The sequence below is a fragment of the Pelophylax lessonae genome, assembly GCF_965119305.1.
Source record: "Pelophylax lessonae genome assembly, chromosome: 1".
NCBI lineage: Eukaryota > Metazoa > Chordata > Amphibia > Anura > Ranidae > Pelophylax > Pelophylax lessonae.
Genome location: NC_138768.1, coordinates 338859052 through 338874985, shown reverse-complemented (window position 1 = coordinate 338874985; position 15934 = coordinate 338859052). Strand labels below are relative to the sequence as shown.

The 15934-nt window shown below is 44.9% G+C and overlaps 1 protein-coding gene across 1 annotated transcript in view; it reads right to left on the bottom strand.

Moving 5' to 3' along the window:
• Positions 1 to 15601, bottom strand: part of SPIN1 (spindlin 1) — a 115568-nt gene extending 99967 nt beyond the window's left edge. Inside the window, exon 1 of the mRNA XM_082243871.1 lies at positions 15453 to 15601. Coding sequence (XP_082099997.1) covers positions 15453 to 15504 — 52 coding nt within the window. The 5' untranslated portion in view covers positions 15505 to 15601. The remainder of the gene's footprint in view (positions 1 to 15452) is intronic.
• Positions 15602 to 15934: the final 333 nt, after the last annotated feature.

The following is a 15934-nucleotide window of genomic DNA, read 5'->3' as shown; positions in this document are numbered from 1 at the left end:
GAATTCTGGAACACAGACGCTAGGTTTCATACCCGATTATGCTCTGCCAGGCCTCTACTGCAACTGTCTTCAGTTCCTGCTTGTTCTTGGGGCATTTTCCCTTCAGATTTGACTTCAGCAAGTGAAATGGATGCTCAATCGGATTCAGGTCAGGTGATTGACTTGGCCATTGCATAAAACATTCCACTTCTTTCCCTTAAACTCCTTGGTTGCTTTCGCAGTATGCTTCGGGTCATTGTCCCATCTGCACTGTGAAGCGCTGTCCAATGAGTTCTGAAGCATTTGGCTGAGTATGAGCAGATATTGCCCGAAACACTTCAGAATTCATCCTGCTGCTTTTGTCAGCAGTCACATCATCAATAAATACAAGAGAACCAGTTCCATTGGCAGCCATACATGCCCACGCCATGACACTACCACCACCATGCTTCACTGATTAGGTGGTATGCTTTGGATCATGAGCAGTTCCTTTCCTTCTCCATACTCTTCTCATCACTCTAGTACAAGTTGATCTTGGTCTCATCTGTCCATAGGATGTTGTTCCAGAACTGTGAAGGCTTTTTACATGTTTGGCAAACTCTAATCTGGCCTTCCTGTTTGAGGCTCACCAATGGTTTACATCTTGTGGTGAACCCTCTGTATTCACTCTGGTGAAGTCTTCTGTTGATTGTTACTTTGACACACATACACCTACCTCCTGGAGACTGTTCTTGATCTGGCCATCTGTTGTGAAGGGTGTTTTCTTCACCAGGGAAAGAATTCTTTGGTCATCCACCACAGTTGTTTTCTGTGGTCTTCCGAGTCTTTTGGTGTTGCTGAGCTCACCGGTGCATTCTCTCTTTTTAAGGATGTTCCAAACAGTTGATTTGGCCACACCTAATGTTTTTGCCATCTCTGATGGGTTTTGTTTTTTTCAGCCTAATGATGGCTTGCTTCACTGATAGTGACAGCTCTTTGGATCTCATATTGAGAGTTGACAGCAACAGATTCCAACTGCAAATAGCACACTTGAAATTAACTCTAGACCTTTAACCACTTTGCCACTGAGTACCGTAGTACTACTGCGGCAAAGTGGCTCGTTATCGTCTGACGACGTAGACCTACGTCGTCAGACACTCCCCCTTGTGGGCGGCGCTCGCGCGCCACTGGAGGCTCGCTCCCGCTGTATTCAGTCACAGTGGGAGTCGGGCCAGGGGAGGAGCAGCGGCGATCGCCGCTGCTCTGCCCCGATCGTCGGGGATCTAGTGTGGAGATCCGCCCGCCTGTGTAAACACAAGCGGGCGGATCTCCCAAGTGACAGGAAGTGACATATCGGAGTGTTCAGCATAGCTGAACACTCCGATCTGTCCCTGGCTCACACAGTCACCCCCCCCCCCCCACACGTCAGTAAGCACCAGGCATACATTAACCCCTCCCTCTCCAATAAAATTAACCCCTTCCCTGCCAGTGTCATTTTTACAGTAACAGTGCATATATATATATATAGCACTGATTACTGCAGTAATGTCACTGGTACCCCCAAAAGTGTCAAAAATGTCAGTCAAGGGTCCGATCTGTCCGCCGCAATGTCGCAGTCCCGCAAAAAAAAAAAAAAAAAAAGTAGATCGCCGCCATTACTCGTTAAAAAAACCAAACAAAAAAAACACCAAAAATTACAGAAATCTTTCCCTTTGTTAGTAAACGCAATAACTTTTGCGCAAACCAATCAAAATACGCTTATTGTGAATTTTTTTACCAAACATATGTAGCAGAAAACAAATTGGCCAAAAATTAAAAAAAAATTTTGATTTTTACATTTTTTTGGGGGGAATTTACGCTCTTTGTTTATAGCGCAAAAAGTAAAAATCGCACAGGTGATCAAATACCACCAAAAGAAAGCTCTGTTTGTGGTAAAAAAAGGACGTAAATTTTGTTTGGGTATGGCATCGCACGACCGCGCAATTGTCAGTTAAAGTCGCACAGCGTGGAATCGCAAAAAGTGGCTCAGACGTAAGACAGCAAAATGCTCTAGTGGTAAAGTGGTTAATCTGCTACTTGTAAATGGGATAATGAGGGAATAACACACCTGACCATGGTACCAGGGCTGTGGAGTCGGTAGCTTAATGTTCCGACTCCTCAGTTTTTTGTACTTCCGACTCCTCTGTATTAATATGCATTAATCTTTCGACGCTAACTTGGGTGGGTGGCATTGCAGTAACTATTCTGGCCACATCACTAACAATCTCTGGATAAACAAGGATGGCTTCTTCAACTAAAGATTTCATTTTCCAGCAAAACACTCTCTCTTTTCATCATTGAAGATGCAATGCCCTCAGCTATTAACCCTCCATTTTTGTTCTGGCAATATAACAGGCTCTTCCATTCCAAGAGGAATTTACCCGGGGTTAGATCGTCACATTGCAACCTCTTGGTGACAGTGAAGGGGTGAGAAAGAAAGTTCTCCAGCTCTTTTGTTTGTGTCCACTGGCTTTCAGTTAATGCAAGATTTTTATTGTTTATTTCTTCTATGAAGTCTTTAAGTTCAAGCAAATGCTTCACCATTAAATAAGTGCTTCCCCTGCAAGTTGTTTGATCCAAAATGGCTCCTTTTCCTGCACGTCTTTTCAAAATTGCATCTGTTTTCGGGGCCCTGGCTGCAACAGTTACTTGCCATAATTTGCCAATTAGTGTAGCTGTATGGCGATCTTTTAATCCATCTCTTATGGCAAGTTGCAGTGTATGAACAGCACATCGCATATGATGAATAGTAGCAAGCTTCAATGCTTCAACAAAGTTGTCTAAAAAAATGTCAGCATTCTCTACAGTTTCTAAACTTTCTCCAATATGGGCGGCACAGTGGTTAGCACTTTCACCTAGCAGCAAGAGGGTCGCCGGTTCGAATCCCAACCACGACACTACCTGCCTGGAGTTTGCATGTTCTCCCTGTGCCTGCGTGGGTTTCCTCCGGGTACTCCGGTTTCCTCCCACACTCCAAAGACATGCTGGTAGGTTAATTGGATCCTGTATAAAATTGGCCCTACCATAGTATGTATGTATGTATGTATGTATGTATGTATGTATGTATGTGAGTTAGGGACCTTAGATTGTAAGCTCCTTGAGGGCAGGGACTGATGTGAATTTGCAATGTATATGTAAAGCGCTGCGAAAATTGACAGCGCTATACAAGAACCGGAAATAATAATAATAATAATAATAATAATAATACTTGCAGAGCTGTCTTCCTCTAACTCTAATATCTGTTTGTTAACTTCATCTGCGTTCATCTTCTCAATTGTGTTCAACATGTTAGAAGCGTTACCTGTCACAACACATAAAATCTGTTCCTTTGCAATTTCAAAATCTTCTAGAACATCCTCCACTAACTTCTGAAGGTAATCACTGGTGTCATGTGCCTGAGTGTCCTTTAATCCGAGAGTCCGTGTTATTTTCATCCACAAATCTAACATTAAATAGCAAAATAATTGACTCTGTGACGTGTGCATGCATCCAATTTAAGGAAGACAAACGTCCTTTCAGAACTTTGTAGTTCTTCCTTTTTACATTTGGTCTCCTCAATTATAAGTTTCATTATACTAAGTCATTAATTATAACTTTTTGTGAATTGGGACATTTAAACTAGCTTTTTTTTTTTTTTTTAATTCCAATCTAAATTTAGTAGGAGTCGGAGTATTGTTTGCCGACTCCAGGTACCCAAAATTTCCTCCGACTCCACAGCCCTGCATGGAACAGCTGAGCAGCCAATTGTCCCATTACTTTTGATCCCTTAAAAAGTGGGAGGCATATATACAAACTGTTAATTCCTACGCCTTTCACCTGATTTAGATGTAAATACCCTCAAATTAAAGCTGGAAGTCTGCAGTTAAAGCACATCTTGTTTGTTTCATTTCAAATCCATTGTGGTGGTGTATTAGAGCCAAAAAGATTAGAATTGTGTCGATGTCCTAATATTTATGGACCTAACTGTACATACAATTTTAAACAAAAAAAGCAAAGAGAACAAGAAGTAGTGCATTATTGTTTTTATCCCCTTTTTAAAAGAACTTTATCAGCTCTACTAGTTGCAGCAGGGTGCTATGCAGTAGATTGTGTCTCGCCATGCTACACTAAAGAACAAGGAAAAAAAAAAAAAAAAATTTAAAAAAATAAAATAATCCGGTCATACTTTTCAGTGCACACCACAGCAGCGCAGTGGTGTGAACTGCCACGATACAGATTAAGGCTTCGTGCCATGTCTATTTCGAGAATAAGCTGGAAAGGCTGCAAAAACTGAATTTTTGTAAAATCTTACCTGTAAAATTCCTTTCTCTGAGTCCTCCGACAGTCGCCGCCTCTCCATATTCGTCACTATGGGGTTATTGACCTTTGCTCCGTAGGAGTAGCTAGGCAACAGAATATGTCAATATTAAAGCTTTTAGCATATCCCAACCCCAGGGGGTGGTCCCCTCAGTCAATAGTAAAAGGTGCAAGTGATGTTGGGACCGGCGCTACCACATAAATATTGTGTTTGTGCAATTTCATACACTGTGTAATTCATATAAAACATATAAAACATATAAAAGTGCATATAGTGCTTAAACCAAAGTGCTGCGTGCTGTAAACCTTTTATATATTCGCATGGGCTGTGCTCAGTGTACCATATAAACACATGTATACATATAAAGTGCTGAGTGCTATTGATAACCACGTGTGTGATTGCGTGCTAAACAAAGTTTGGCGCCAGTGGGTGTACCACAAATTGCACCGTTGCTTACCGCACTCTTAGGATGGTGGCTCAGCACTCCCTGGTCACTAGAACAGAAAACAAGCCTCCATTGCGTAGTATATCCTTGTTAGGGTAAAACAACGTAGCATCCACTCACATTTAGGGAGTTCACTATCAGCTTGAGGTGTTCGCCGGGTCGCTTCCGCGTTCCACCAGCTCAAACCACCGTTCCCGGAAGTGACGTACTGACGTACGCAAACCACGCCCTACGCGTTTCGTCATACGACGTCATCTGGAGCGTGCCATCTATCACTACTCCCGGTCTTTTTATAGGCTGGGTCGGCGCCATCTTAGTGTACTGATTTTGAGGCCGGACACGGCGGCCATCTTGGTGCACCCATACCGCAGCCTAAACAGCTTAATTCATCATGTGAACTCCCTATTTGTTACGTGTGCCGCATATATAAACATACATTTTATTTAAAACTTAAAATACGACTCCACATATTAAAACCTTGTAATATAATACATATATATTTTGTGCTATAATTGTGCGAACCAGTGATGTGTCTGATTTGATCGGGGTGAGCCGATAATCAGTGCTGCCGATAAAAATCATAAGTTATGTGAATCAATAGTAAAAAGTGATTCAGTGATGATGTTGACTTTTTCATATTTAATATTGGGCCCAAGTGACTGTGCGATTAATAGACTATAAAAAAATTATAAAAAGTGCCCATACATGTAGCAATAATATCGGTGAGATAAAAATCGTACAAAAAAATTTTTTTTTTTTTTTTTTTATTACTAAAATTATATATATATATAAAAACTTTATAAGAAGAAATTCTCCATACAAGTCCAATCTTAGATATAAGTCCATGTTGCTTGTGACTTTGTATTTTCTGGGTTAAAACCCATAATTTTTGGAAAAAATAATAATAATGCAGTTCCAGGCGAAAAAATATTAAAAGACTGAAAGATGATACCCAATAGGATAAAAACAGGATAACGTAACAGATTGGTGAAACTGAAGGTAATAGGATACTTGCAGTTGGTTATTCCCATGAGGAAGAAACTTTCTTGAAATGAGGAATTTTCAGCGAGAAGTTAAAGGTATAAATATTCTATATGATAAAAAAGGTTCACTTCATAAAAAAGGGGTTTTCTTCATAAAAAAATCTTGGAAGATGATGAAATTAGATGCGTTAAAACCTGCATAAAATGCACTAAAACCGCATCTAAAATTGCAAAATTAAAAATCAAAAAATCAATCAAAAAATCCGACAATGAAACAGGAGTATGTTGATGCTAAAAATATTTCTCAAACATTCAAAAATTATATATATTAAGGAGATCTAAAAAGGTCAAAGGAGGCTCCTAAAAATTATTAAAAACTCTCAAAAAAGGCCATTAAAACTGTATCTTAAGGAAGGTGGGTCGGGGAGGTTTCCTTAGAAATCGGTGATGAAACAGTTTAGGTCAATATCGATGTTTAGGCCTTTAGGCTGAAGGGTCTGCATCAGATATATCCACTTCGTTTCGTTTTTAGATACATCTATTCTCTTGTTACTTCCTCTCCAGTTATTCTTTATTTTGTCTATGGCATAAAAAACCATTCCCGTGGGGTTCTTTGAATGGTGAGTTTTGAAATGTCGTGACAAGCTGTGTTTATCAAACCCCTTACGGATATTTTTAACATGTTCCCTTATGCGGACGAAAAGGGGTCTGGTGGTGCGGCCTACATATTGTAACCTACATGGACATTCCACCACGTAGGTTACATGCGTGCTTGTGCACGTTATGGTATCTTTAATCTCATAGACTTTTCCTGTACTTTGTGCCGTAAAAGATGTTGTTTTTCTTTTCTTTTCCCTTGATGTTCTACACGGTAAGCATTTTCCGCATCTAAAGAAACCTTTCAGACTGGTTGGAAGATGTATTTTCTTTGGAGGGTCAATGACATTGTGCACTAACCGATTTCTCAGGTTCGGTGCTTTTCTATAGATGAAGGTGGGTTTTGTGGGGAGGATGTCTCTTAAAGTAGTGTCTGCTTTCAATATAGGCCAATGTTTCCTTATAATTTTCTCTAGGGCCTTATGTTGGGTGTTGTATCCTGTTAAGAAAGCAAACTCGGTGTTCTTATTTTCATTTGCTCTATTTGGCGTATCCTTTATCAGATCTTCCCTATCCATCTTTTCCACTATCTTCTTGATATTGATGAGTTCACTGCGTTTGTATCCTTTCTCAACAAACCTATCAATTAATATCTCAGCTTGCGTCTCAAAATCCGTTGGGTCACTGCAATTTCTCCTAATCCTCATCAGTTGCCCTTTGGGGATGTTGCCTAACCACTTGGGATGGTGGCAGCTATTTTTAGGAATGTACCCGTTCCTGTCGGTTTTCTTAAAATATGTTTTGCTGGTGAGTCTGCCATCTTTTTTGGTTAGTTCTAAGTCCAGAAACGCAATATGTTCATGATGAAAATTTCCTGAAAAAGTGATCCCATATATATTAGTGTTGATTTCGTCGAAGAATTCTTGTAAGGAATCCTCGTTTCCCTTCCAAACGATAATGATATCGTCAATGTATCGACGGTAGTATTTCAACTCATTCCTGGGTATACTGAACACCTGCTCCTCCTCCCACTTTTGCATGAAAACGTTTGCCACACTGGGGGCATACTTAGCCCCCATGGCTACGCCTTTCTTCTGTACAAAATAACTTCCCTTATACCAAAAATAATTGGATTCCATTGCTGTTTTTAATCCTTCTAATATGAATCCAATCTGTGCTTCCTTCATATTCGTGTGGGTATGAAGGGCCCAATCCACTGCTTGTAGGCCATCTTGTTGCTTGATGTTTGTGTAGAGGGAGTTGACATCTATTGTCACCAAGATGTCACTCTCCTCTATTTCCAAATCTTTGATCTCGGCGAGCAATTGCTTGCTGTCCCTTAGGTAGGATTTACCCACTGGCACTAGAGGCTGCAGGAATTGGTCAAGGTATTCCCCTAACCTTGAATGTACAGAATTAATTCCGCTTACAATGGGGCGGCCTGGTGGCTTCTTGTCATTTTTGTGTATCTTTGGAATGTAGTATATGACTGGGGTCTTTGGTTTCTCTAGGCAAATGTACTTGGCTTCCTTCTTGTTTAAAATCCCCATCTCGTTCCCCTTCTTCACGTATTCATGTAGAGTTTTCTCAAATGCTTGTTTTGGATTTCCCTTCAGCTTAATGTAGGTGTCTTTTGTATTAAGAAGATTCTCCATTTCCTCCTCATAGTCCTTTTTGTTTAGAATCACCAGTCCTCCTCCTTTGTCCGCTGGCCTTATTACCACTCCTTTTCTTTTTTCCAGTTTTTTGATGGTTTCCCATGTGTTTTTTTCTTTTCTGTTCTGAATTTTTAATGCTCTAATATCTGCTTCCACCATCCGTTTAAAGACCTCCAAATTCTCATTGTGAGGATTTTTGGGGTTAAACGTGGAGCGATTTTTCAAAGTCGTGTGTTTATATTCACTGTGCGTGGATCTTTGTGTTTGCTTTTGTTTTAATGTGAAATGTTTTTTGATGTTTAGCTTTCTAACATATTTATTGAGGTCTATGTAGGTCAACATCATCACTGAATCACTTTTTACTATTGATTCACATAACTTATGATTTTTATCGGCAGCACTGATTATCGGCTCACCCCGATCAAATCAGACACATCACTGGTTCGCACAATTATAGCACAAAATATATATGTATTATATTACAAGGTTTTAATATGTGGAGTCGTATTTTAAGTTTTAAATAAAATGTATGTTTATATATGCGGCACACGTAACAAATAGGGAGTTCACATGATGAATTAAGCTGTTTAGGCTGCGGTATGGGTGCACCAAGATGGCCGCCGTGTCCGGCCTCAAAATCAGTACACTAAGATGGCGCCGACCCAGCCTATAAAAAGACCGGGAGTAGTGATAGATGGCACGCTCCAGATGACGTCGTATGACGAAACGCGTAGGGCGTGGTTTGCGTACGTCAGTACGTCACTTCCGGGAACGGTGGTTTGAGCTGGTGGAACGCGGAAGCGACCCGGCGAACACCTCAAGCTGATAGTGAACTCCCTAAATGTGAGTGGATGCTACGTTGTTTTACCCTAACAAGGATATACTACGCAATGGAGGCTTGTTTTCTGTTCTAGTGACCAGGGAGTGCTGAGCCACCATCCTAAGAGTGCGGTAAGCAACGGTGCAATTTGTGGTACACCCACTGGCGCCAAACTTTGTTTAGCACGCAATCACACACGTGGTTATCAATAGCACTCAGCACTTTATATGTATACATGTGTTTATATGGTACACTGAGCACAGCCCATGCGAATATATAAAAGGTTTACAGCACGCAGCACTTTGGTTTAAGCACTATATGCACTTTTATATGTTTTATATGTTTTATATGAATTACACAGTGTATGAAATTGCACAAACACAATATTTATGTGGTAGCGCCGGTCCCAACATCACTTGCACCTTTTACCATTTTACTACCTCAGTGGTAGGTTGGGGGCAGCTTACACCACCATTTTTTAGTCCAAAAAGTACTGAAAACTCCATAGCGCTGGTATTTAAACCCTTTTCCCTCAGTCAATACCCTCCTGCTTCCTGTATCCATACCTCAGTTTCAGTAGAATAGCAGTAGAGTACATAAACAAACCCCAAAAGAGGGGCGGGGGCGGCGACTGTCGGAGGACTCAGAGAAAGGAATTTTACAGGTAAGATTTTACAAAAATTCAGTTTTCTCTTACGTCCTCCGACAGTCGCCGCCTCTCCATATTCGTCACTATGGGGACGTCCCAAAGCAGTGCAAAACATGAGGGGTGGGAAACCCAGCCGCGCCCAAGGCAGCGCAGGACGTACATCAGAGAAAGGAACCTTACCAAAGGAAGGAAACCAACTGGGCAACACGAAAATAAAGTTTTGCCCAACAGGAGCAACAACCCAGGAAGAACAAATAACCTAGTGATAAAAAACATCCCAAACAGCCAAGGGCCCAAAAAAAAAAAAAAAAACAAGGGACCCTAAGGTACTGCCGCACTAAGAACCTTGCGGCCAAAGGAAGCATCTGCCGATGCCTGAACATCCACTTTGTAGAACTTTGAGAAGGTGTGAACGGACGACCAAGTCGCCGCCTTACACACCTGGGCCACAGAAGCCCGATGATGACAGGCCCAAGACGTACTCAGATCTTGTAGAGTGCGCCTTCACAGGCATAGGGGGAACTTTACCCTTCAAAGCATATGCCTGTTCAATGGTCTGTCTGATCCATTTGGCGATGGTAGAAGCCGACACTGCCAAGCCCTTCCGAGGCCCCTCAGGAAGGACAAAGAGGGAATCCGTCTTGTGAAAAGACTTAGTCGCCGACAGGTAAACCCTGATCGCCCGAACAACATCCAAGGAATGTAAGGCCACCTCCTTCGGATGCTTAGGCTTCGCGCAAAGTGAAGGCAAGACAATGTCCTCATTGAGGTGAAATTCCGAGATCCTTTTCGGAAGAAAAGAAGGATTAGGTCGCAAGACCACCTTATCCAAGTGGAGCACCAGATATGGAGACCTGCAGGACAAAGCTGCCAGCTCCGATACTCTGCGAGCCGAAGTGATCGCCACCAAAAAGGCGACCTTCTTGGACAACAGAGGCAACGAGATCTCCCTGATCTTTTCAAAAGGAGCATGTTGTAACACGGACAGAACGAGGTTCAAGTCCCACGGAGGCAAAGGCTCCCTCCGAGGAGGGACCAGGTGTCGCACCCCTTGAACAAAGGTGCCAACCAGAGAATTAGACGCCACAGGGCGTTGAAAAAGAATGGCCAGCGCAGAAATCTGACCCTTAATCGTGGCCAACGCCAAACGCTGGTCCACACCCGCTTGAAGGAAAGACAACACCCTAGACATCGAGTATGAGCGAGGGGAAAACCCCCTGGACTCACACCAGGCAAAATAGGCCTTCCAAGTACGGTAGTATATCTTCCCCGAAGAGGCCTTTCTAGCATTGAACAAAGTATGAATGACCTCCGGGGAGAGACCCCTATCCTTCAGGACCTCGGTTTCAACAGCCAGGCCGTCAAAGCCAGCGACTGTAAAGCAGGATGGAATATCGGTCCTTGAGACAGAAGGTCTTCTCGAAGAGGCAGACACCACGGAGCGTCGACCGCCAGATTCACGAGTTCTGCGTACCAAGACCGGTGGGGCCAGTCCGGTGCCACCAGAATCACCGTTTTTGGTTCCGAGGACAGTCTGCGAAGGAACCGGGATAGCAACTGAATCGGTGGGAATGCATACATCAGTCGATACTGATGCCACGGAGCCACTAACGCGTCTGACGCGTCTGCCCGAGGATCGCGCGTCCTTGCCACGAACCTTCCCACCTTGTTGTCAGACGAGACGCGAACAGGTCCACATCCGGAAGACCCCACTTCGCGCACAACATCTGGAAGACATCCGGGTGGAGCGACCATTCCCCCTGGTCCAGAGTCTGGCGGCTCAGATAATCCGCCTGCCAGTTTTCCACCCCCGGAATGTAAACTGCCGTTATCGCCGGGACGTGCGTCTCGGCCCAAGACAGAATGTCGGTTACTTCCCAAGCCGCTCGGGCACTCCTGGTGCCCCCTTGGTGGTTGATGTAGGCCACCGCTGTGGCATTGTCCGTCTGCACCCGAACTGGACGGCCTTGAAGCTTGTCCGTCCAACGTCGAAGGCAGAGATTTATCGCCCGCAATTCCAGAATGTTGATCGGAAGGGAGGACTCCACCTCCGACCAAGTTCCCTGGGCGGACAGAACGCCCAGAAAACCACCCCAGCCCGACAGGCTGGCATCCGTGGTGATCACCGTCCATGAAAGCGGACGAAAAGACTTGCCCCCCGACACCGCCGGGGACTGTAGCCACCACAGAAGATCCCTTCTGGTGCGAGGACTCAACGAGATCTGAAGATCCAGAGATAGTGGTCGCCCGTCCCACCTGGACAGGATCTCCGCCTGGAGACCCCTCGTGTGAAACTGGGCAAAGGGAATCGCCTCGAAGGGCGAGACCATCAAACCTGACTTCGTCCTGAAGTGTCTTGAGCTTGTCTTCCGGTAGGAAAACTTTCGCCTGAACAGAGTCCAGGATCATTCCCAGATAGGGAAGACGAACCAACGGACACAGCGTCGATTTTGGGAAGTTTATCGTCCAATCAAACTCCCGCAGAGTCTGCATCGTGACGGACAGGTCCTTCACCAGACCCTGACTGGTTGCAGACCGAACCAGAATGTCGTCCAGATACCCCAGGATTGAGATACCCTGGGCTCTCAGTAAGGCCAGAACCGGTGCAAGCACCTTGGTGAAGCCGCAGAGCCGAAGCGAGACCGAAGGGTAACGCCACGAATTGGAAATGACCCTCCGCAATGGCGAATCGAAGGTACCTCTGGTGACCCTCGAAAATGGGGAGGTGTAGGTACGCATCCTTCAAGTCGATGGAGGCCATGAATTCTCCCAGAACTAGAGCAGCCACCACCGAGCGCAGGGATTCCATGCGGAACTTGCGAACCCGCACAAAGCGGTTCAGAGCTTTTAAGTCCAGAATTGGACGTACCTTGCCCTCCTTTCTGGGCACAGTGAACAGATTTGAATAAAACCCCCGAAATCTGTCCCGATGAGGCACCGGAACCACCACTCCCTGAGCCCGCAGGTCCTGCACCGCCAGGTGCAGATCCCGCAAACGCTCCGGAGACAGCTGAAGGTTTGAGGGAAAAAACCTGTTCGCCGGCCGAGATAGAAACTCGATCTTGTACCCGGACCGAACGATCTCCTGAACCCACCTGTCCCGAACGCGGGCCAGCCAGGGTTGAAGAAAACCGAGCAAACGTCCCCCCACCCCAGAACTGGGTGAGGGCTTCCTTTCAGGCCGCATTGTTATGGGCAGCGGACCCGGACTGGCCAGACTTCTGCTTACCTGCCCTTGTCCTTTGAAAGGCTTGCCCTTATAGTGCGACCGAAAGGCACGAAAGGACCCCTGAGAGGGTCTAAACGAGGTATTCTTCTTACCACGAACAAACTTAGACTTGTAAATCTGGGGCAAAAGAGTGCTCTTACCCCCAGAAATACCCTTTATCAGTGAATCCATGGAGTCGCCAAAAAGGCGAGATCCCGTATATGGCAAATTAGATAAAGTTTTGCGAGAAGATTGGTCCACAGACCAACATTTCAGCCAAATCAAACGGCGTGTCAACACCGCCACGCTGCGCACACGTGCAGCCAAAGGAATTACATCTAATTCCGCATCACACAAATACATGACACCCTGATGAATCTGATCCACCATAGCCAACGTCGTCGGCGGGGCAGAATCAGCCACCAGGACGCGCCTGAGCACCTGCGTCAATCCGCGACAGCCTGAGCTGCCATAAGGGAAGCAAAAATAACTTTCAGCATGGAACCAGTAACCGAGTAAGTATGGCGGGCAAGAGACTCCAGCCTCCTGTCCGTAGGATCCCGGAACACCGGGGTATCCTCTGCTGGAATCGCAGTGGATTTATTTAAAACCGACACCGCGTGATCCACCGGAGGTGGTACACACCAGCGTTCGTCAGTGGCAGGCGTGAAAGGATAACGCAGCTTAAACCTACTGGGCACAGCAAAAGGCTTTTTTAGATTGCGCCATTGTTCACTAACAGCGCGCTGAAAATACTCAGTGCAAGGGAAAACCTGTGACATTTTGCGTCTCCGCTGCGTCCCATAAGAGGCCAGGACGGCAGGAGGACATGGTTCATCCTGCAAATGCAGCGTTTGTTTGATAGAAGCAACCAATTCATCCATGATTGCAAGCTCTTCAGACGAGCCAGGGGGAGAATCATCAACCCCTTCAACCTCTGCCTCCCCTTCCGACCCAGCAAAGTCCAGGGACGAACGGGACCCCGATAAGGGGACCCCAGCCATAGCAGCCCCATCACCATCGCCCTCTGAATCAGAGGAAATTGAAACTCTGGGCCGTTTAGTGGATTGAGCAGCCACAAGCATCTGTACCTGAGCAGCCAGGTTAGCCACAATGGTGGCCAAATCGCCCCCTTCAGGGGGAACAGCAGCAGCCCCTTGGCCTCCCAGCAAAGTGGAAGGAAATTTGCTTTCCTGAGAATCCATGCCCCCAGAAGTGTGCAGGAGAAAAAAGGGTAACTGCCCCTTTAAAAGCGCGGCGAGCGCAGCCCACCGCTCACACACACCAGCACAAACCGACCCCCACAGGGAAAATTACAAACTCAGGCAAGGAATACAGGAATAAAGAGGGTAAAAACCTTGAGAGATCACTGCTGCTGCTATATCGATCGGTGTGCCCAGGGAAAAGGAAGTGATGCAATAGAAGCCGCTCCTATAAAGCCTATGGAAGGCTACAAAAAAATGGCCGCCGGGGGAGGAAGTAAATGCAGTGCTAACATGAGGCCGGAGCGATCGCCGCCAAAATGGCGGCGCTTGGCGCCAAAAACGCCGCTCCCAGCATACAGAAAAAGCCCTCATATGCTTGCAGCTATTAATAAAATGGCGGACCGCAGCAGCGGCCGCATGTTGCACAAAACATGTACCACAGCATGCCCTACAACATACAGCATGTCACACAGAGAAGCACACAGTTTGCAACACAGAACAGTGTATAACAGCCCCCCTCCTTGCAGCCCACAGCAGCATCCAGACAGGGAGCCCAATAGTGTGAACAGACATGCAGGGTTACACAGTCCCAGACTGACACCCACAGACAGGTCCCCACACAGAGTACACTTACCTTCCGAATGGCGTGGGGAGCCCGCACAAGCGATCAAGCCACTGCACATGGGACAGGGAGAGTCGCAGCCAGGACGCAGTAGAACTGCGGTGCGAAACCGCATGGCGTCCAGTGAGGTAGCCACCTCACCACAGCATCCCTGCAGCGAACAGGGATGGGTCGTTCACATATGCCAGGAAAAATACCTGACTGAACGCTCGATGGCAGGCTGGGAAGCCACTGACCCACAACCTGTGACCAGGGGGGGCCAGCCCGAGACCCAGCCCGCATGATCCTCTTCATCAGAAGAACTAACTAATGCTGACAAAAGTAACAGCTAAGTAAAGAGAGAAAAAAAAAAAAAAAAAAACTCAAATAAAATCAAAGAAGATAAAGGCTGAGACAAAATGCCCCAGCACAGAAACAGCCAGCTAACTCCTGAAAGCTAGACAATGAAACCGAGGTATGGATACAGGAAGCAGGAGGGTATTGACTGAGGGGACCACCCCCTGGGGGTGGGATATGCTAAAAGCTTTAATATTGACATATTCTGTTGCCTAACTACTCCTATGGAGCAAAGGTCAATAACCCCATAGTGACGAATATGGAGAGGCGGCGACTGTCGGAGGACGTAAGAGAAATTAGGGTTTCTTCAGCAGCCCCTCTGTAAACCAGATAAAGTTAGATTTCTCAGGACTCAGCAGTGATATAGTAATAAGACGGAACAGCAGTGTTGAAATTCAATGAGACAGAAGCAGGACTGGAACAGAAGGGAAGTATTCTATTGCAGGGATCTGGATTTAAAAAGCTTGATAAACTTTAAAAGATACACAAAAAGGGGGAAAAAAAACTATACAAACACCCTTAAGAACAGAAATTGCTTTCTTTTCAACCAAACTGTGTATAGTACAGCTAAACTTCTGCATAAGGGAGACTATCTTTATATAAGTTTTTGATTTAGGACACACAATTAGTTTTACCTGCATCAGCTCTTGATCGCTGAGTGCCCGCCTTTCCAAATGGAGTCTTCATTCATCTGTATACGAGAGGGCAGCAGAGCTGCCAAGCTATGGAGAAAGTTGTGGTCACTCCAAGCTTGCTGTAGTGGTTGCCATACACATGAAAAGGATCCCTTACTTGTCTCTGCCAGCCTAAAGATTTTTTCTTGTCAAATTTAATTTTGCCTGTCAAAAAAAAAAAAAAATGATGAATACAAATAATCGTCATTCTGAAATGACCAACAACATCATCAACGACAGTCTGTTAACCTGACATTTTTAAATTAAAGCTAACAGGTTGCAGGATTATTTAATGTAAATATAAAATTTCCATGTGTGAATTTCAGATTTTATTTAAATCCCTTTAACAAATTGAGAATACAAAACACACAAACTACGAATTAAAAAAAAAAAAAAAAAAAAAAAAACAAAGCAGTATAAACAGCAGAAAGGACATAAGTGTA